This window comes from Syngnathoides biaculeatus, chromosome 12 (assembly GCF_019802595.1).
Source record: "Syngnathoides biaculeatus isolate LvHL_M chromosome 12, ASM1980259v1, whole genome shotgun sequence".
Classification (NCBI taxonomy): domain Eukaryota; kingdom Metazoa; phylum Chordata; class Actinopteri; order Syngnathiformes; family Syngnathidae; genus Syngnathoides; species Syngnathoides biaculeatus.
The window spans coordinates 16,463,729-16,486,520 of NC_084651.1; the positions used below are offsets into that span (position 1 = coordinate 16,463,729).

Consider the following 22,792-nt stretch of genomic DNA (forward strand, 5'->3'; position numbering starts at 1 on the left):
AGGTGAACGTCACGGGAGGGTCAGACCTGAGATACCCACACAATGCATAGTCATATAAAACTATGTTTTTTGATATTTGTTGGACATTTCTCTACTAATTACGGTACGTCCGTTTACCTGACATCAAACCTCCAATGAGAAAAATTCCTTGTGTGTTTTTACACACGTGGCCAATAAAGCTGATTCTGATTGACAACAGGATGTGCAAAGGGTGAACTTGTCCTATCCCAGCTGACTTTGGGTGAGAGGTGTTGTACTTTCCGTCCTCGACTGGTTGTCAGTTAATTGCAGGACACATCGACAAACAACCTCCACCACCGCCCTGCCAAATGGATGGATAGATCATGCAAGAATTTCCAATGTTTTCTACAGCTGTTTCGAATGCTATGAAATGCTATGAAAGCAATTCCCTCTAAAACTAATTGACCGCAGAAAAATGCTGCCTCACAGCAAACAATGTCAGGGATATGCCATTCAAAGATGCAACCGACAGGGGTTGTGAGAGTCAGAGAGATGACTTCAAAGTAATTTATTGACAAATGCAAAATTAGATATTTGAACCATGAATCGATCAACACATTTTTGGGTTGAATTCAAAACGATGTTTAACCTGTCCTCTTCGTCAAGCAGTTCCCATTTTGACATCATGAGACCGCCTCACGATTCATTAACAGTACATTATATTACGAGTCTTCGAACAAGATGTTCCTGAGGGGATGTTGTGAATTTTGCATTTCAGCTTCGTCAGAGAAAAGGACTGAAACACTGAATAGTTGGACATGTGCACTGAGACATTTAGAGAAGGTCAAATTTAAGTTAACCTGTAATGTCTTTTAGGTTCATCCTGAAATTTGAAACATAAACTCAATAACCCGAGCTTTTTTTTTTTCGTGAGTCGTGTATATATTTCTGAGACGTTGCACGATTTACAGTCGTGTCCTTTTATTTGACTTGTCCGTAGCACAGGTGTGCAGTAACCAGTTACCTTAACCAGCATCTTTAAACCTGACCTTATCACCTGCTAGATATCACTATATCATTGTTGTAATCTCTTTAGTGTACTTTTTTTTTTTTACTTTATGAAAATAAACCCGAACATTGCTGCGGTCTCTCATTTAATTCAAACCCGGAGCCGAATGGTTGTGCGTCCACCTGGGTTTTTAAAATATCCCACGATCCTGAACGCAGCAGGGATGCTGCCGTTTGTTAGCAGTGCAGAAGCAGTGAGGCTGAGCTTGACGGGCATGACACGAGCCTTTTAGGAGAAACCTGTTGTCTCTCTCATATGCCTCGCCTGTCCACATTCAAGGACTGACATTAGCACTTGGGCAGACATGACGACGCGCTCTGAAAGAGAAAAATCCCAGAAACTGAATGAGCAGCATCAGGCCATTCTGTCGAAACTGCTGAGAGAGGACGAGAACAAGTATTGTGCTGACTGTGAGGCGAAAGGTAAAGTGTGCATGTTTTTTTTTTTTTTTTTTTTTTTTTTTGCCGCTCAGATAAAAAATGTCCGTGTGAAATCTCCAATTGCTTGTGTTTGCTTGCTTCATAACTGGCCACTGAAGCCAAAAACACTATCGTTTTCGATATACTCCTCCTGTTTCCCCTCCTTATTGTTAAATGTTTGCATGACAATAGAATTGATTTGTCCGTCATCGATTCATTTATGTTATGTGGTGTAACCGTAGTGGTAAATACTAATTGGAAGGTAGGATTATTTTTAAATGTTAAATTACTAAAATGTGTACTGGTTCACAACCCCATTTATTATCCAATTTCCGCTAAATACTGTATCTTAAAAGTAAAAGCGTTGAGCACCAGTAGTGTACCTTAAACAAACAGAGTTGTTCTCAGATGTTACCATCAGGTAACTTAGCACAACACGTGTCGTTTATTATGTCTATATATCGATTAAAGGATTGATTTGAATCATCATCAATCGTCATTGGAAGAATGTTTTATTTTGAAATGGATAGTTTAGCGTTTCCGCTTTGGGTCTCTAAAAGCACCGTCATCTTGACAACGATGGGCGGTGACGTATCTGTTTCGCGTCCTTGGCTGCTGTGTTTATGAGTGGGAAAACGTCCTTGCGATCTTACACAAATTTTGCTGATCTACCTCCTCTCATGTGGTGAAATTAGGTCATGAAAATACCAGTTTACAAATCCTGGGCAGTACTTCAGGACTGCAAATCATAAAATAACTGGCAGCACCAATCAAAACAATGCATTATTTTCTTTGTAATCGCTGTTGTTGATATAACCTAAGCAGATGTTTAGGCAAGCGGAAAACATGATGATGGGATTTATTTGAAGTTATATGTACATTCTATAATGTTATTACATGTATGAAAATGTCAGCTCTTTGAAGACAAATGACATTGGAAAATTTTTTTCATTGTCCATGTGATTAATTGAAGGGTAATGATCATCACAACAGTTTTTCTCGTTTGTGCATGTAAAGAGCTACAGGATTTTGAAAAATGCGATAAGTCCACTTTGTTTTTGTGGAAAAATATATTTAACCAGATCTCCACATTTGACAAACGTTATTTTTAATTCATTTTATCAATTAATTGGCTCTGACTGAACAAGTTTAACAGTAACTGACAAACGCCTAACAGTGCTGTTGATCATAAAACCATCTTATTACCTCTACATATTTTGGGTCAGAATGCAATACAAAGTATTCAGAAATAAATTATTTGTTTTTTTCAACAGAACATCTTCCGGTCTTGCAGTATTATTTCAAAAATCTTTTTATCAAGTATGCCAATTGACATGATCAAAGGATGATGCATTGTAGATATAGCCCACTCAATATTATCCCATACAACAAAAACAAAAGTTACATACAGTGAAGAAAATAAGTATTTGAACACTCTGCTATATTGCAAGTTCTCCCATTTAGAAATCATGGAGGGGTCTGAAACTTTCATCGTAGGTGGATGTCTACTGTGAGAGAGATAATCTAAAAAGAAAAATCCTAATCTTGGTTTTCCTGGCTGTGTCCCTCGGGTCATGGTCATGTTGAAAGACCCAGCCACGACCCATCTTCAATGCTCTGACTCTCCGTAATACAGTGCAGTCGTCCTGTCCCATGTGCAGAAAAACATCCCCAAAGCATGATGCTGCCAACACATTATTCACAGTAGAGATGGTGTTCTTGGGATGGAACTCATCATTTATCTTCCTCCAAACAAGGTTAGTGGAATTATGACCAAAAAGTTCAATTTTGGTCTCATCTGACCACAAAGCTTTCTCCTTTGACTCCTCTGTATCATCCAAATGGTCATTGCCAAACTTAAAACGGGCCTTAACATGTGCTGGTTTAAGCAGGGGAACCTTCCATGCCATGCATGATTTCAAACCATGATGTCTTAGTGTATTACCAACAGTCACCTTGGAAACGGTGGTCCCAGCTCTTTTCAGGTCATTGACCAAGTCTTGTCGTGTAGTCCTGGGCTGATTTGTCACCTTTCCAAGGATCATTTAGACGCCACAAGGTGATATCTTGCATGGGGCTCCACTCAGATTGAGATTGATTGTCATGTTTAGCTTCTTCCATTTTCTAATGATTACTCCAACAATGGACCTTTTTTCACCAAGCCGCTTGGCAATTTCTCCATAGCCTTTTCCAGCCGTGTGGAGTTGTACAATTTTGTCTCTGGTGTCTTTGGACAGCTCTTTGGTCTTGGCCATGTTACAAGTTTGAGTCTGACTGATTGTATGGGGTGGACAGGTGTCTTTATGCAGCTAACGACCTCACACAGGTGCATCTGATTCAGGATGATAGACGGAGTGGAGGTGTACTTTTCAAGGTGGACGAACAGGTCTTTGAAGTTCAGAATTATATATGATAGACAGGTGTTCAAATACTTAATTGCAGCCAGGTCACACAAATAAATCGGAAAAAAATCATACATTGTGATTTGTGGATTTTTCTGTTTAGATTATCTCTCTGACAGTGGACATGCACCTACGATGAAAATTTCAGACCCCTCCATGATTTCTACGTGGGAGAACTTGCAATATAGGAGGGTGTTCAAATACTCATTTTCTTCACTGTAGCATCTGTTGAGTGTGCACCCTGGCTGCTTCTAAGAAGTAATACATTTTACATAATAATTGGGAAAAAAAAATAGGGGTATGTGGAATGTAACCTCTCTAGCAGGGAAGGAGCCCAAGACTGTGTGTGAGCTCGAGAAGTTCCGACTAGATGTAGTCGGGTTTGTCTCCACACACTTCTGGGGCTCTGGTATCACTCCTCTTGAGAGGTGTTGGACTCTCTTTCTCTCTGGATTTGCATACGGTGAGAAGTGCCGTGGAGGTGTGGGTGTACTTATTGCCCCCTGGCTCGGCGCCTGTATGTTGGGGTTCAGTCCGGTGGAGAAGATGGTAGCCTCCCTCCTCCTTCTGGTGGGGAAACGGGTCCTGATTTACATTTAAGCCTATGCACCAAACAGCAGTTCGGGGTACCCACACCTTTTGGAGCCCTTAGAGGTAGTGGTGGAGAGCGTGCCCGCTGGGAATGCCATTGTTCTGCTGGGGAACTTCAATTCTCACATGGGCAATGACACTGAGACCTGCAAGGGTTTGATTGGGAAGAACGCCCACCCCGTCCATAACCCAAGCGGTGTTCTGCTATTGGACTACTCTGCTCATCACGGGTTGTCCATAAAGAACACCATGTTCAAGCAAAAGGGTGTCCACGCATGCACTTGGCAGCAGGACACTCCAAGTTGCAGTTCGATGATCGACTTTGTGATTGTGTCATCGGACTTGCGGACGCATGTCTTGGACAATAGGGTGAAGAGAGGGGCAGTCATTTAGGAATATGAGGTACTGAACCCCCTGACACGGGCTGTCCCTGTACGACCGGTGTCAAAGTTTGGTCTGCATCGCAAATTGGACGCATTTCTGGTGAGAGTTGGACTCCGCCAAGGCTGCCTTTTGTCACTGATTCTGTTCATAATTTTTATGGACAGAATCTCTTGGCACACCCCAGTTTGGTGGCTTCAGTATTATATCTTTGCGATTTGCAGTTGAGTTTGTAGTTGTGTTGGCTTCATCAAGCTGTGATCACCAACTCTCACTGGAGCGGTTCACAACTGAGTGTGAAGCGGCTTGGGGGACAATCGACACCTCCGAATCTGAGATTATGGTCCTCAGTCGGAAAAGGGTTACATGCTTTCTCAAGGTGGGGGATGAGATCCTGCCCCAAGTGGAGGTGTTCAAGTATTTTGGGGCCTTGTTCACGAGCAGGGATGAGAATTTTCCGCCGATCAGCGGATTCCAACTTTTTCAGACCAAAATGACCATTCTTGAGATAAGTGCAAATCCCTTGATAAAATTTCAGAGGGGTGGGGGGGTAGGTGTAGGGTATTGTGCGCCTGCCGCTTGGTGGTGGGCTCCGAGGTGCAAGTTCAGCTTAGTGCTAGCACAAGCACGACTATCATATGCCGTTCTAACTTGCTCGGTAGTGTAAATATTTGCATTTTGCGACATAAACATTAAAACTTGTTTGCGGCAGAATACTCGATTGGACAACAGAGTATAACACACATATATATATATATATATATATATATATATATATATATACATACACAGTGTAACGATCTAATCGTGTTAGTGGTTAATCGACTTTCACCATTGCCATGTACATGTGTTCTCGGTTCTCAGAAATCGCAGTGTAACTTCTTAGTTAGCCAAGTAATGGCGCGTGGGATTTCGCGCGAACTGAGTGACGGTGTCTTCAAAGTTTTACGATGGCAAAAGTGTTAGAAAAAGATCGAGCGAGGGCAATTGACAAGGATGCTGGAATCAAAAACTGTTTTAGACGGGCATGGCTTGAAAAAAGTGTAACCGTGCAGATGGGACCGAAAACGGTATCAACATGTCTAACCGAACATATACAAAAAGTGGGCATTCCCGGCAAAGTGCTGTGCACTCTGTGTTCCGATAGGAGCAAAAAATATCCAGGAGATCAGCCAGCCGATCTTAGTTTGAAGTAGGCATCAGGTGCAGCTGGATATGGACCCAGCTCAAGTTGAAGGCCCCAGGGGGGGGGAATAAAAAAAAAAAAAAAAAGAAATGAGGCACATTTAAGGAAGGAATTGAACATACTGCTACTGCCACTATTAGAAATATCCGTCCATCCATCCATTGTCTGAGCTGCTTATCCTCAGAAGGGTTGCGGAAGTTCTGGAGTTTATCCCACCTATCTTTGGGCAGGAGGTGGGGTACGCCCTGGACTGGATGCCAGTCAATGACAGGTCACATATAGATAATTTGCGCAGGCGTTCACACCTACTTGCTTTCAGAGGACTCATTTAACATACCATGCAAGTTTTTGGTATGTGGGAGGAAACCGGAGTCCGTGGGGGAAAAACCCACGCAGGCAGGGTCCTCAGAACTGAGAGAGACTCTCTAATCAGTCGTCCACTGTGCCGCTACTATAAAGGTATGCACAGCAAAAATAATACCTCACGTTTTGGCAGGATGAGGATGTGCCATTCAGCATAGTGGATCAGAATACTCAATGTGTGCAGATTTTATTTAAAATTGTTAATGGTCAGTGCCTTAACATGTAGCTCATTGAAAAACGAATAGATAGATAAGAACAAGATGCTCCTGGTACTGGGAAATTTGTATATAAGGCAGACTGTGTGTGTGTGTGTGTGTGTGTGTGTGTGTGTGTGTGGTGTGTGTGTGTGTGGTGTGTGTGTGTGTGTGTGTGTATATATATATATATATATATATATATATATATATGCATGGGTGAAAGCTTGACAAAAAGAAGTAGCATTTTATTGACAGAAATTTCAATAAATCAACTCATCCCTTCTGGTGTCCATCCCTGATATGTTGAGATTTATTTTTTTTCCTTCTGCATTGTGGTGGCTCTTCTTTCCACACACTAACTACGAGAGAGACAGGGAGACTCCTGATTGATTTTACTGATTAATTGTTCCTTTCTGTTCTCTTCAATGGCACCTCAGTTAATCCAGTCACTGTTTCAAACAGACTTTATTTCACCTTTGGTTGTGGTTAATCCTTTCATCAATGTCATCAAATGGCACACCGCTTAGTACTTAAGGTGGGACTTGAGCTTCTGTGCTGGCACAGCAAATCTTGGCAAGCACCCGTCTTCAGTTTCTCCTTGGCAGCGTCATATACATGCACACCTACTTCATAATGAACAGAAGTGTCTAAGGTTAAATTTTGACTTCACGGGCACGCTAAGTGTAGCTGTGTGTGAAAATAATCCATTTTATACAAATCATGCGCTTTTCTTGCTTGCATCAACTCTGCCAGCGGCAAATAACCACGAAACCACAACACGCACACTGACGACAAAAGGCCAACTACTTTAACTTTTAAAATGAAATGTACTGATTCAAATATTCAGTGAGGGTGAAGGAGGATGTATATCAATATAAATATATATCAGGTTTCAGAAATCACAATGTCATGATAATTAGGATTAGACTTAACACCCATCTGATCGGTGATATTGCTATCGGCTGCTAATTAGCATTTTATGCTGATTGGTTGATGGCTTTAATATCATAATTCGCCGTCATTGTTGGACTCTGCAAAATATATTTACTTTGCATCACCATCGTGCACAGTATATCTGAATCCAAAAGATAGTTTTTTATTACGTAGTAGTATTTTTTTGTCTTTAGGAGTAGTACTGTATATATCTGATGGTCAATAAAGTTATTTATAAAGAACATGTCGGCGGCATGGGAGAGACAACATGTAATGCGGATCAGACTACAAGACAAATTTGCTCTATGTCAGACTACTGTAATCTAATCTTGGATTCCAATACCACCATTTACAATCATTGGGCGTTATCTTGCCAACACAAATGCGACCGGATACAGTTCTTTTCGTGGGAATGACAACACTGGAGTGCACCAAGTGTAATATAAGAAAATGGGGAACGACGATTGAATACACTAACCAAAAATGTTCCAAAAATTAGATCCATGAATTACTGTATGTACTTACTGCCATCTAGTAGAAGACCATTCATTTGTTCTGGCTGTCACTAGGCCTCACTCATAGATGAACAAAGACATTATTTATTGTAAATATGTATTTTGGCACAATTAAGTACACAAGTAAAGACAGTAAATGAACAGGTCATTTCAATGGACTCATTGCTCCATCTTGTGATCAGTTATCATTTTTTTTTTTAAACTCTGTGATCGGCCCCAAAAATCCTGATCATGTAAAGCCTAATTAATATGTGGTGAATGACATAATGGGTGAATTAAATGAGGATTTTTTTTTTCCCCAAATGGATGAAGTGCAATACGCAAAAAATGTTTAACAGTTGTCTTCCTTTGTGTGTAGATGACTGTCAGACCCATGGCAAAGGAAAATGAAATCTCTTGATCGTCTGGCGACTTCTGACTACAGTATATGAGACTCCTTTTGTCGGGGCAGCATTGAGTTAGCCTGTTTTAACGTTACTGTGGGTAATCCAGTAAATTTAATTGCTTCATCTTAGAGTAACATGACCCACAGGTCAGCATTTAGATTGCATCCAGTCTGTGGCATTATGTTACCGAACAATCGAGGCTGCACAGCTCTTAGCACTACTGTATTGATTTTTTTTTTTTTTTTTTTTGGCTCAATTTCTTTCTTCTGTTCTGTTTTGCTTTTTTTCCCTCCATTTCTATAGGACAATTGTGTTTACAGGTCCTAACTGACTGATTTAATGACCAAGAAAATGTGGCAAGCAAACCCCATTCCACAATGTAGTAGGGGAGATGTATTGTTTGTCTCCTATCGTCTAAGCTCATAAATGTGGTTTTGGCTGTAGATGGTGGCACTGACAATACACTAAAAGTCCAGAAGAGGGCAGCATTGCCTTTAACATCCATGAGACTTGTTTTACACTACTGAATACTGTGGCATTATTTGTGGAGAGTAAGTGGATTTTATTTTGAAGCAAAATAGGACTACTTTTCGCAGAGCTGACTTTCTCAGATGCTTTGTAGAGCAGTGGCAAAGGAAATGAATTGCATTGACAATTATGTCTGGGATTTTTTTTTTTAATCGCAATTTATGGAAAAAAATGAGCACAATACTGTGCTCCTCTACATTAGTGTGTTCAAACCTAAATCTTTGCGGGATTATACATTTGAAAATGAGCAAGGACAGCATGTTTACCGGAGGTCTACAAATATGAGTCTTGACTTGAACTGCAGCACTTTTGTTGACACATCTCTGTTGTTACAAGGATGACTCATCTCTCTCTCACTGGGCTTGAAAAGAGGATGTGTTAGAGTTCCAAATGTGTGTGTGTGTGTGGTTTTTTTTTTTTTTCTTTTGAGGTATTTATTCGGGAAGTCTAAATGGATTCACAATTTTATCAAACGTCCTTCCTCTCGGTGTGGGAGGTCACAAAAAACAAGATGATGGTTTTTAGTGACCTCATTCGTATTGGGCCTACATAGAGATTTTGTTTTCACAGATATTTTGCTTTTGGTCTATAATGTGTGTGTCAGTGGGAACTGTCTTGATTAAAGTATTATAATCCAAAACTAAACAGCACGGTGTGACATTTGGATAGGCCTCATAGTTAAAAGTTCTGTGTTTTAATCTCACCTCAGACCTTTGATTGTGGTGTTTGTGTGTTCTTCTTGTGTTTGTGGGCTTTTTACAGGTACATTCTACATACCGAAATGTGATTGTGAGTGTGAATTGTTGCGTCCTGGGATTGACCGGTGACCAATCCGTTGTGTAACCAGTAGTGATGCACCGGAATAATGCGAAATCCAGAGCCGAAAAAAAAAATCTGAAATATCAAATGAATAAATTGATGTACATAGGTATGCTGTTTGTACACTCTTGTTTAACCATACAATTACTTAATAATAATCTGATAACTGGCTTTTGAATTTCATAACTTCATGACAATGAAACTGGTAAAATTTGTGTCTTCTGTTGCCCTCACTTACTATAAGAAATTCACCAAACGAAACTATTTGTGTTCTGCACGTAACACTCTTGGCGGCGGTGTCAGATGAGCAACTATGAAGAAGGTTTTTGCTAGTTAGGTTTAGGGTTATAGGGTAGGTCTACGTGTGTTCATTGCCACATTATTCAGTCGAACACTTCTAGTTTCTGATTGGTTGCTTCAGAACAGTGTCATAGCTCATTACAAACATGCTCGTACACTAACACACGGTGTCGGGGCTTTAATTTCATGCTCTGCTGGCTGCCTCCCTCCTCCATGTTGTAGTAGAGCTCCACTGTCCTGCATCAAGGCTCCGGGGTGTGTGTCTTTGTGGTTCTCAGCTCTGATGGCTTTGTTTGTGATGTCGTATGTGCAATTACTCTATGCATTTGTCTGAGTGCCATGTGGGTTTGTGTCTGTGTCTAGTTTGTCTCCTGTGTGCACTCATACTAATGTATGAGTTGGTTTACATCAGTTGACAATTTTACCGTCAGCGAGAGTGTATGGCTTTGTTTTGTCGCTGGTTGATTTGCACAAATTTACCTGCATGAAAGTGCACTGTACGAACAGAGCTCAATTTGTTGAATTATGTCAGCACTCACCTTGTTTATGTGCATGTATATACTGTCAGAGCACAGCGATAGTAATTACTTCCTGTGTTTACATGCTTCCCTAATAGTGAGAGGTACTTAACTGAGTTATTCATACTAGTGCACCTAACAGATTGTTTTTTTTTTTTTTTTATGAGGTTAATCCTTTTTTTGTTTTTTTTTTACTCATACTAGTGAAGCTATTTCTGGGGGGGGGGGGGGTTACTCTGATAATTTATACCAAGTAGTTTGAAAGGTTTGAAAAAAAGTCTGTCCCAAATACAAAGAAACAATGGCGCAAAGCTGTTGAGGGCGGATTTTAGAAAGTCTCCACCCTGGTTGAAGGAAGTTTTCTGAAAGCTCAGCCTTTACGGAAAACAACATATCTGTATCTGAACAATGTCCCAAATACAGAGAAAAATGTTTAAAAATATCCGCTGCTCTGGACAATGATTAGTCCAAAAGATGGACAGATAATCTGCATGATTCACAGAAAAAGCAGTGCAAAACATCCGTGTACCTCACAAGGTCTCATTTCAGCAAGCAAAGTATTTTAAGATAAATGCAAATGTTATTCTATGCCCAAGTTAAACCAGTTGGTACTTGGTGCAGCGGCATGGTGACAGAGCTGTAGAGCATTAGCCTCACAGTTCTGAGGACCGGGGTTCAAATCCCGGGCCCGCTTGTGTGGAGTTTACATGTTCTCCCCCTGCCTGCCTGGGTTTTCTCCGGGCACTCCGGTTTCCTCCCACATCCCCCCCAAAACAGCAACAACAAAAAAAGCACTAATTGGAAATTCTAAATTGCTCTTAGGTGTGATGTGTGCGAGGCTGTTTGTCTCTATGTGCTCTGGGAGTGACTGGCAACCATTTCAGGATGTACCTTGCCTCCTGCCCGATGATAGTGGGATTGGCTCCAGCACTCCTGCGACCCTTGTGAGAATAAGCGGCTTAGAAAATAGATGAATGGATAGATGGTACTTGCTACAATCTTGACCATTGTATGCTCCACTCCCCAACTGGCTCTGTTGTGTACTTTCATGTAGTTTATGGTTGGGTCACATTTTCTTAAATAATGTTTTAGAAAAACTAGAACCCTTTTCAACATTAATTAATAAATGATAAAAGTGCCTTCTGTTAACACTTAATTGTGGCCCTGTTTAATGCTAGAGGAACACATTTAATTAAACATTTCACAGTCTGGCAGAACATTTCACCGTTATTTTTCATTTCATAAAACGTTGTAGTGCTATCCCTCCTGGTCCGGCCCATTGATTGCCGCTTCACAGCAGATGTTGACTTGTCAGACCTGACAAATGAGTCCATCTCATCAGTAACAGGAATTCTAACTTTGGGCCTGGCTGTAATTATCCACGCACAACCAGAACCAGAACTCATGATTCTTGTTGCCACTTTGCCGTGTTTATTTTATTAGACATCACTAAAAGCACAAAAACATGGGGTGTAGTGCTCATTTATAACCTTTTTTTTCCCTCTGAGAAATAAGACATGCTCAAGGGTGTGAGGAAAAACATTTATCAGTATGAAAATCCATGAAATGGTCTGACACATTAGTAGTAGGAAAGAAAATACATAGTTTATGGCTCTTCTGTAGTTTTAAGAGCGAAATCCAACTTTTTCTGATACAATGCTCCATCTGATTACAAGGTTAATGGTATTCTGTGTTTTGATTTGACTGTCAAACATTTCAGTGATCATTTTAAAGATTCGTTGACAGGGACAATTTCATGCATGTGGTGTTTTTTTTTTTTTTTTTTTTTTTGAGAGTGCAAACTAAAGTAAAGCCAGATATCCAACAGATAGACTCCTGCTTACGAGGGCTCAGCTTGTTGATTTAGGCTTAACACTCAGTCATCCCTGCTTTAATGCCCCTTTAGGCCGTCAAGCGTATTAGTGCCACTGAATTAACATACTGATGCTCTTACCCGAGACCGGCAAGCCCACTGCTCTGCGCACAGTTCTGCTCTCTTTCAGCAGGCCCTGTTGGACCAATATGCTGAATCCTGGATCTATAAAAGTCCCCTCAATTTGTCAGTCTTTTAATCTGATTGTCCTGGAATACAGTGCTGACGGTCTTTAGCCACAAAGCCATTCAAGTCGTTTGTCTCTCATTTAACTACCCTTTGCTAATTATGATGATGGTGATGATGATGATGATTGGAATGGGAGGGACCTTTTAAACATTTGCAAATAAGGGAAGGAGAGACCGGATCACCTGAGGGCTATTGCACGTCGGCAGTACTAACGTTCACATTTTGCTCCACACGGCAGTTTAAGCACTTCGCTGCTTCGCTGACCATTCTAAAAAAGCAATTTGTTAAATGACAAAGTGACATTTGTCTGTGTTGTGCATTCCTAATCTGTACCATTTCTATTTAAATTAATGACTCATTTTCCTTAAGTCGGAGGCCCCATACCTCAGTGGTTAGAGCATTGGTTTGGGAAACCAGGGGTTGTCAGTTCGTATCTCACAGGGGCCCCTGCTCCCCAAGAGGGGTTGCGTCAGGAAGAGCATCTGACTGGCGTAAAAACTGTGCCAAACAAATATGAGTGTTCATCTGAGATGTTACCCTGTGGCGACTCAAAACGGGACAAGCCGAAAGAAAACTTACTTACTTACTTACTTACTCATTTACCTTAAGTATCTGTTTCTATTTGAAATTGGCAAATTTCTCGGCCAGAACATTAGCATAAGAACTCCAAGTACTCAATTATTTGAACTTGTTTACTTTACTGGAGCATATCATCTGAACACATTGAACATATTAAAAAAACAACATGAACGAAAGCTTGAACAAAACAGTTTCTTTCAGATAAGTGCATGTCAGAAGCTATCTCCAGTTCACTAAATTAATAATTTACAGTAGTGTGAGTAAGAGTCAATTAAAATGAAAACAAATGTGTTTATATAATATTCAATTCCACATGTAGGTCCAGTTCAGTTTAGTTCACTAAGGTGCATTTTTGAACAGTAAAGGTCCCCCCCCCCGAGAAGCTTGTAGCGCTAATTTGTAGTTCTTTTTCCTTGATGGTTTCAGGTGCAACGTTAAACTGTTTCTGGTAATGCGCCATCACGTCGCCACTGCACAGTACCACTATAACAGTTAAAATCGACACCCAGTTTAGTGCAGCGATGGTCAAATGTTAACAGTTTTTATGATGTCAGATGTTGTACAGCATCCGGCAGTCTGAAATCAAGCAGAGATGGCTCCCTCCAAATTTTGGACAGGAAACAAAAACAAAACAAAACATAGGAAAACATGACAGTTTCCCTGTGTTTTCAAGCTTGTGTACAGGCGGGATTGCAGCAGCGACACAGTGTACTCATTAAATAAAAAAAAAAAAAAAAAAGTTAAACATGTCACAGTACTGTTCCCAATACATTTCTGCATTGGATTGTATACCATCCATCCATTTTCCAAACCGCATATCCTCACATGGGTCACGAGCCAGCTATCTTTGGGCGATCGGCAGGATACACTGATCGTCAGCCATTTGCAAACACCAATCAAAAAACAACCGAAAAAAACATTCACACTTTCAGTCATACCTACGGACAATTTAGAGCAGGGGTTCCCAGACTTTTTTACCCCAAGATCTACTTTTCAAGCAACCAGCCTTTCACGAGCTACTGACGACAGGAAGGGGGGGATGATGATGATGATGATGATGATGATACTCCCAAACAGTTTTAAGGTTAATGTTATGTTGTCTCCTATATTTAAAATACAAAATCAGCTTTTTCTGCACTGTATTGTCAGTGCTTTCATCCTGGATCAGGCTGTGCCAAGGTGGAATTTTAGAATGACACACCATCTCATCCTGCACTTTCTACTTTGGCTTCAGACCAGACCTTTCCCATTTGGGAAAGAGAAAATCTTGTCCAGTTTAACCACTTTTAACCTCTACGTTGCCCAGACTGGGTTGCTAACTAAAGTGACGGTGGTGGACACTGTCATTATAAAACATTGATGGGCTGCGTAAGTACTAGTATTTGTAATAATGAGTATGTTTTTAAGAGCGGGGGGTGTAAGGTAAACTAGGAAAAAGTGAGTGTGACGGAACAGCAGTCATTGTTAGAGAAAGTTGGGTATGCTGCCTAACAGATACCAGTGGCTTGTTCTTTTCATTTTTTACAGCACGTATGTGAATTGTCCCTCCCTCATTGAATCACATTGTAAAATGGCACTTACTGTGTAGATGTATGTTATACTTTCAATTTGCATTGGATTATTATTTTTTTTTGCGGGGAACACAGAATATCTGTGAAGAGACTGCATCAGTGGTGCACAATTGCGCACGCGTGCAGTTTAGTGGGAACATTGGCTGACGTCTTTTTTTGTTGGCATGCCGTCCTGGGATCGACCAAGACTCCGGTTGATCGCGATCGACACATTGAGCACTCCTGATTTAGTTTTCAATTAACCAAGCGTGCATGCTTTTGGGTTGTGGGAGAGAACCGGAGTAGCCATTTAACACCTACGCAGGCACGAAGAGAACATTTAAAGTCCACACAGGTGGTGCCAGGATTTGAACCCAGATCCTCAGAACTGTGAGGCAGGTGTGCTAACCAGTCATCCACCACGCCTCCCAAGAAAAAAAAAAAAAAAAAAAAAAAATATATATATATATATATATATATTTTTTTTTTTAATCAGATTATTTTTCAATTGATAATTCACAAATAAATTGCACACCTCAAAAGTCAGTTAAACTTTACTGCTAGGTACAAACAGTGCTTATTTAGTATGCTGGATAATGTACTTTTTAAATTGATAACATACATACATAACATACATCTGTAGTTTCAAGAGAAAATTTGAGACATGACTTTAAATATTCAAAGCTTCAGGCTCGTGCAGCTGTGTCTTGTGGGATAATTTAAAATGTCCATCCTCCTCTCCTGAATGTATGTCAACAAGAATAAAAATCCATCTTGAATCTGCCTGGAGGTCCTGGACTTGCTAGAGCTGTGCAGCATTCTCATGGCATTGTTTCATCTTCTCTGGTAAGACTGTTATGTAACTTCATCTTGGTTGTTCAGCACCTTCGAACAGACTTTGATCCATACATATTAGGCCTAATAGCCATACAGTATGTTCTTAATTTTCTCTCGCTCTCTCTGTTTAGGATAAATGCTATAGAAATTGGATGGCTGGATAGATGGATGTGGAATTAATGATAATTCACATAAAAAAGCAATTTGAGCAAAATCAAGTGCAACCTGTAGAGGCGCTGTTGATTGTGTCTATTTTGTAGACTCAAGAATAACAGCTATGAGAAATTGAGACACACTGGAGCTTCTAAAATTCTTTTATTTTCACATTTACATAAATAACAGTTGATAGATACATTTTCCATAATTAGTTATTTTGAGCTTTCAATGCCACAAAGCACATTATGCCACATTTCAGGTTTTAGTGAGGTGTAATTTTTTTTTTTTACAGGAGTGGATGATTGGCCCACTGCCCAACCTCAGCACCATGTTTTCCTAGACATTGCCCCATCCAAGTTCTCACTAGGACCGACACTGCTTAGCGTCCGAGATCGAGCAGCATGTGGGGATTGGGTTGGCATTGCCGTAGTTAGTTAGTGCCATTTTATCAAATGCACCTGCCATGATGACAATAGTACAGTATTGAATTCCTCTGAGTATTTTCTTTTATAATACAACATGTACATGTGGTATGTTTTGTTCAATGTATTTGTATGAAACCTTTTGTATATTGGATACAGTTTTTTATGTACAGTGTACCTGTTCACTGTTTGCGGCCCAGCATATTCGCAGAAGAAGAAGGTTACATTGCCCCACACACTGCCTTGTAGGCAGGTCTTTACTGACGATGTTGTACACATTCACTTGTCACATTGAAACTATATTTATCACACCACAGCAAACAGAATAGCATAACTAGCAATTAATAAATAAAAGAACGACTCGAGAAATAATTGACATTAAACATGCACTTTAAACACTATTTATGTCCTCCAAGCATGTTTTCCGACACTAAGAAGTTCTTTAGTGCTGCAAAACAGGCTGGGAGCGGCGCAAAGCATGCTGGGAGCAGGTAAATGGTGTTTAAAGTGCATTCCTTGTCTCAATTTTGAGTCACATATTTGTTTTATAATCTTTGCTACTTCTGCTATTCTGTTTGCTGTGGCGTGATCATTTAATTTTGATGTGACACCGTGAGTGCGTACAATATCGGGAGAAATGATGAAGCAATCAAAGCTTCTTCTGTTTACAGTTGTAAAAATCAATTACAGTAAGTCCCTCTTTACTTGGTGGTTCACCTATTGCGGCTTCAGTGCATCCCACTCCCCCTCTCCTTAAAAAAAGAAAGCCAGATCAGTATACAGTACTTACTGTATTATGGGATGATGCATTGATACAAGGCAAGTGACGGGACCCAGTGCAACATAGACCATTGTTTTAAGTTGTAAGCTATATTTTGCCATAAATACAATGTTATTTAGCAAAAGAGAAATATCAGCCCACACTAAAATGACACATTACACCAAACAGGAAAAGACATATTTCTTACGTTTCTGGAGGACTTTGACCTGGTATACTGTAACTTGGGAGAGATTACGAAAATGGGGACATTACAAGTGTGTAATATCTCATTTGGGATGGATTTACCTTCTGTATTACAGTTCCACTCATGTTAGTTACGAGATTAACACAGAAAAACCTTTTACACTAACTAGTACAAAGTTTGTCTTTAAGGCAACATTTTTTTCTTGTCCCTCTTTCTCGTAAAGGTCCTCGGTGGGCCTCATGGAATCTCGGGGTGTTCATGTGCATCCGCTGTGCTGGCATCCACCGCAACCTGGGCGTCCACATTTCCAGAGTCAAATCTGTCAATCTGGACCAGTGGACCACAGAGCAGATTCAGGTACACACACCAACCCACAAGTTACACAGTTGACGCTTATCTACCTCTTGGGGTCCATCTACACGACAAATGCAATTTTATTTCCGGGCTAATCATTTAATAGTAAAACTAATATAGCAAAGACAAATCTTTGAGTTTAAACACAAGTTAATGGTGAATGTTAAGGTAATGTGTGCATAGTGTCACATTTATACATTTTAATGTCACACTGAAATGACAGTTGATATGAAAATGAAAGGAGCTTGTGTATATAACCAGGATATCACGTTGATTTGATCATACATCAAGTAAAGAATGTGCATATAAATGATATCTGAAGATCTCTTCATTTATTCATTGTAATTAATACATCCAATTGTTTTGTTTAGTAGGTGGATTGTATGTGTATTTGTGTCTCTGAACGGTCCCAACATATCTGTTGGGTCAGAGGACAGTAACACCCTCTGCATGTTAATTGCCGAGTTTCATGATTAATTAATTATAGATGAGGGATTATTCTGGCTTGCTCTCTGCTCTAGTCATCAGCACATTTATATTCGTCCCAATATGACCTTGAAATAGAAGTTCAAAGCGTATTTAACTCTTCTTTTGTTGTCACTCTGATGTCTTTTTTACGTGATATTCTATTATTGTTTTTTCTTCTTCTCAGAGTATGGTGGACATGGGTAACGGTCAGGCCAGACAGCTTTATGAAGCCCACCTCCCAGAGAACTTCTGTCGGCCACAGACTGACCAGTATCCTCCTCATGCAAACAGCTAGTGCTTGGCCTTTACATATTCAGACTTGAAAAACAATTATACTGCATATGAATCCTGTTCCTTTAGCAACTTTATGCGCATCGTAGAGTAAAATGTTATTACTGTTACAGTTAATTCACTGCTAGCACAGACTGTGTGTAACACTGTCACAAATTTGGCCTTTCTGCTTTACAAGATGGGACGTTTGTGAGGTTAAGACAGCAGCAAATTTCTATATTTCCATCATCAGACTGAAATAAGTAATCATGGCGCTCTAGTAACATACAATATCTTGCATCTGGCAGGTTGGTGCACATGGCCGTCATTTTGCACTCTGTTGAAGTTTAGTAGCGCTGAAATGAGGTGATAGCAAATCCAGCATTCGGAGAGCTACAGATTGAATGTGTGTGCACCTTTTCTGTATACTACTGTTATTTGCTCCATTTTGGTTTCTTTGGGTGGAAATGACAAAGTTCCATTTCATTCATCCAGCATGTGTGTTTGTCAGCAAGTACAAACATTTGTGTGTGTGAATTTGTACATAATTTACACTAATCACAGTTTCAGGATATGAATACGTAATATTAATTATTATTATTTTTTAATTAAAAGAGTGGTGTCTAAAGTATTGGAAAATTAAGTTATCACCATTGCATGTAATGATTATGTGCATGTGTTGTTTTAAATTATAATTTAAGATTTCTAACAAACTCCACATCAGGCAAAAATAGGAGCCACAGTTTGTAGGATGAGGGAAACAATTTCTCACAATAATTACTTGCCTCTGCTTATAAATTTGCATTCTCATGAACTGATTTTTTTTCTGTTTCATTTTTGCTTAATACATAAATTTTCCAATCCACCCAATAGAGCAAATGGCAGTTTGAATTTATTTGACCACATTAGAGACAATAAAATAAACCAAACTCCATCAGAAACACTGGACGGCAATAGACTAAATCTTGCATCTCTACTATCACTGTCCTCTTTCATTCCATAGTTCTGTCATGTGGCAATCACACGAGAATAGTGTATGATTGATTTGCCCCAAACACTCAGCATATTTGACAGACTTGGAAAATGTGCGAGGTTCATCAGGAGCGTGTGAGTCAAAACCTGTTCATAAAGCCGGTCATTTAGGCACTGGACAGTTTGAGCACATTTTTGCGAGCAGTTAGTTTATATCCCAAGAATGTGAAGGTGTGGAGAGTGGCCTGAGGATCTCACCTCTGTTATTTGCAAATGATATGGTCCCGCTGTGACCTTCAGAGTTTGCTCTTGTGTTTCATTGCTGAGTGTGTCGCTGCAGGGATGAGAATCTGCACATCCAAATCTGAGGCTGTGGTTCTCAGTCGGAAAAGGATCCACGGAGCCCTCCGTTTTAGGAGTCAATCGTGAGTGAGTCATGTTCATGGGGGGTGGAAAGTTGAAGTGTGAGATTGACCATGTTTGCAGTAAAAGTTGAGCTTAAAGGTTCTCAATTTATTGGCCAAGCTCTGGGCTACTGACCGAAAGGACAAGGTCACGGAAACAAGCTGCTGAAATTGGTTTCCTGGGTGCCTGGGCTCTCCCTCCGAGATATGGTGAGGAACTTGGTCATAGCGCAGGGACTGTGGGTGTGCTCACACTCGCAATTCGTTTTTCCGGTGTGGACCAAAGCTGAAAAGGATATAGGATATTTGGTCCCGATTCACAAAGACAATGTTAACATAGGACAAGCATATGGACAATGTCTTGTGATGACAAGTCAATGAGTGAGGAGTGACTGGCTGCATCTGATTCTCATACGTACTTACACAGCCCATCAACCGACGTTTACAATGACGGCGTCCTTATGCGCCACCCACCATCGGCATTGAGTTAACAAAGCGGTCTGCACATGGTGGAGCGTAGACGAGCGAGACACACTACTTATCTTTACCCTCGTGGTGAAAGTAAAAAAAAAAAAAGAAAAAAAGTAGTCTTATTTTAAGATGTAAGTGGTGGAACCGGACGAGGTTTTCTCTTTTTTGAGCGAGAAAGGTCTGGTCTGAAAAATGTGTTGCAAAGCCAAAATAAAACAAAAGAGAAAATTTGAGGGAACATTGATGATGTGTGATGAAAAACAAACTTAGCGGTGTGCTTAGCACCAAGGGTAATACTGCTGGCCGCTAGGTTGCATACACATTTTTGATTTGTTTATATTATATTTTTATTTTAACTGTCAGACTTTTTTTGTAGCTATAGAAGAATGCCAACTTACACTTGGCACCTCTCATCCCTCTACTGTCGCTCGTGATTTGAACACGGGCCCATCTATAGAGGATTTATATTGCTACTTTTATATTCTTGAACTTTATGATGCGTTTGGGTAAGTGGCAGGGTTTGGAGAGTCGTGTTCATGCATGCTCATTCAAACCACGCTATCAGAGTGATTGCATCCCAGTTCATTTTAATTAAACCTGTGAAGTGTGAGCGCACCCTCAGAGTAGAGCTGCTACTCCACATCAAGAGCAACCAGTTGAAGTGACTTAAGTTCTGGGCTTGTCCAACCGGGAAGGTGGCCTCACGGCTGAGCTGGAACATTCAAGAAAACACTACTATGGCAAAGTTTATTTTTAAATTGCGCATATCATAAATATTGTATACAGTACACACTTTAGCTTTGTACATTGTGCTGCTAAACATTATAGTAAAGAATCCTGCATGTTGAGCAGATAAAAAAATTGCAGCGTTCATAAGTTGAATCAATAATGTTGGTGATACTGGGGCAAACAGGGACCCAAGACAAAGTGTAAAATTGAACTGAATGGATTCCTCTCATCTATTGAACAGAAAGTGTAATGTTACATGTTATTCATTAGAATACAGATGTTGAGCGTGTTTAGACCCCAAAATACAGCTAAGCCAACTTTTAGCTGTTAATGTCATTTTCTGGGGAAATTCTCAAATGCCTTTTTTTTTCCCTCTCTGGAGAAGAATAACATGAGTACATGAGTGTACAGAGCAAAAATGTTTAGCCCGAAGGGTACCGTGGATACAGCATAAGAATTGTACCATAGACACAAACATTACACACACACAAAAGCGAGGTAATCAATTTCCAGAAATTACAAATAAAACTTGAGCAGTTATAAAATGTCATTAATTTACAGGAAAGGAAAATTTACATTCATGTGCTGTCATTTACAAATGAGTACGAATAATTATTGTGTGTTTTGAACAAATTCATGCTTTGATCCCACTAACACTTTCCACGCCAACAAAGCTTAAGGCCCTTCTGGCGCCGAATTTGCTGTGGAGCACCTCGGCTTGGCATTGACACTTGAAGCTCTCGGTGGACCCACATAGTGCCAGAGGCACTAGTAAAGAAATCAATTTGAAATCCAGTCTCCCATTTCCTCGGAAAACAAGGGCTACACGCCAGTGGTTTTAACCTTCAATGTCATGAAGTCACTGGAGAGGATCAGAAATAAGAAGCTTCAGTTGGTGGGAAGTTGGGACCAATTTTCTAGGAAAATGATCAGATCGCCTGTGCTTTGAAAGTTCTCCTGGTGCTATTAGTTGGATTCTTAATTTTTGGGTATCGTCAATAATTATTTTAAGATATCCACATTGACCAACATCAGAAGCAATGGAGGGTTCATTGTCATCCTCAAGTCTACAGTACATTTTTGAAATATTCACTAAACTACATCCTACATAAACCATTAAATAGTAGAAACTGGTAGGAAATTTGAGATCATTTTTCAGTGTTGAATTTCTTCTTCATACTATTGATTGTATTTTAAAAAAGAAAGAGGGGGGAAAAAAAAAACCTGAACAACGTTTTCAGTCCTGAACTAAAATTGTCAGGGCTGTGGAGATATTCATCCGTGACAAATATGAGAGGAAAAAATACTGCGACAAGGAAGCTCTGGCTACAGCTCTGGTGAGTATGGAAAATTGTATTTGTTATTGTTGACAAAATTTGCGTACAGCTGCCATGAGATGAGTCCACTCCAGTACACAGCATGCATGTTCCCATATTTGCCCCAAATCTTAAATATCAAACAGCCGTTTTTTTTTTTTTGTGTGGGGGGGGGGGGGGGTAATAACACACACCTGGCATATCCTTCACATAGTTACACATCACAGTCCCACCACTTGTTCTTATGTGGGAAAAACAAACTCTACTCTACTAAACTAAAACTAAAGCATACATTTTAAGAAAAAAAATAAATATATTTCTTAAATTATTTTTTATATGAAGTATTTAAACTATACATGTATTTCTACTATGCAGTTTATTATCAGGAAAAGCTAAAAAAAAATGCTTTACAAAGCCCAATTTTTTTAGGCTTTGAACGCATTATTTCTTTTTCCATTTATAGTAATGGGAAACATTGATTCGGTTTTTGAACAATTTACTTTTCGAACTGTTTTCTGGAATGGATTGTGGTCGAGAACCGAAGCATCACTGTATTTGCTAGCATTTTCCTTGACAATACCTGACTTTTGCGTGGGGGTCTTGGCTGGCTTCCAGCATCCTCTCACTCATCCAAACAATGAAGCTTTTCTGGTTAATATGTATGATGAA

At 39.9% G+C, this 22,792-nt stretch overlaps 1 protein-coding gene across 1 annotated transcript in view; it reads left to right on the plus strand.

Annotated features, from left to right (window-relative positions):
- Positions 1-264: 264 nt before the first annotated feature.
- The window catches only part of LOC133509991 (stromal membrane-associated protein 1-like), a 69,338-nt gene continuing 46,810 nt past the window's right edge, over positions 265-22,792 (plus strand). The window contains exons 1-4 of the mRNA XM_061837621.1: positions 265-1,452; positions 17,363-17,496; positions 18,146-18,231; positions 22,069-22,144. Coding sequence (XP_061693605.1) covers positions 1,335-1,452; positions 17,363-17,496; positions 18,146-18,231; positions 22,069-22,144 — 414 coding nt within the window. The 5' untranslated portion in view covers positions 265-1,334. The remainder of the gene's footprint in view (positions 1,453-17,362; positions 17,497-18,145; positions 18,232-22,068; positions 22,145-22,792) is intronic.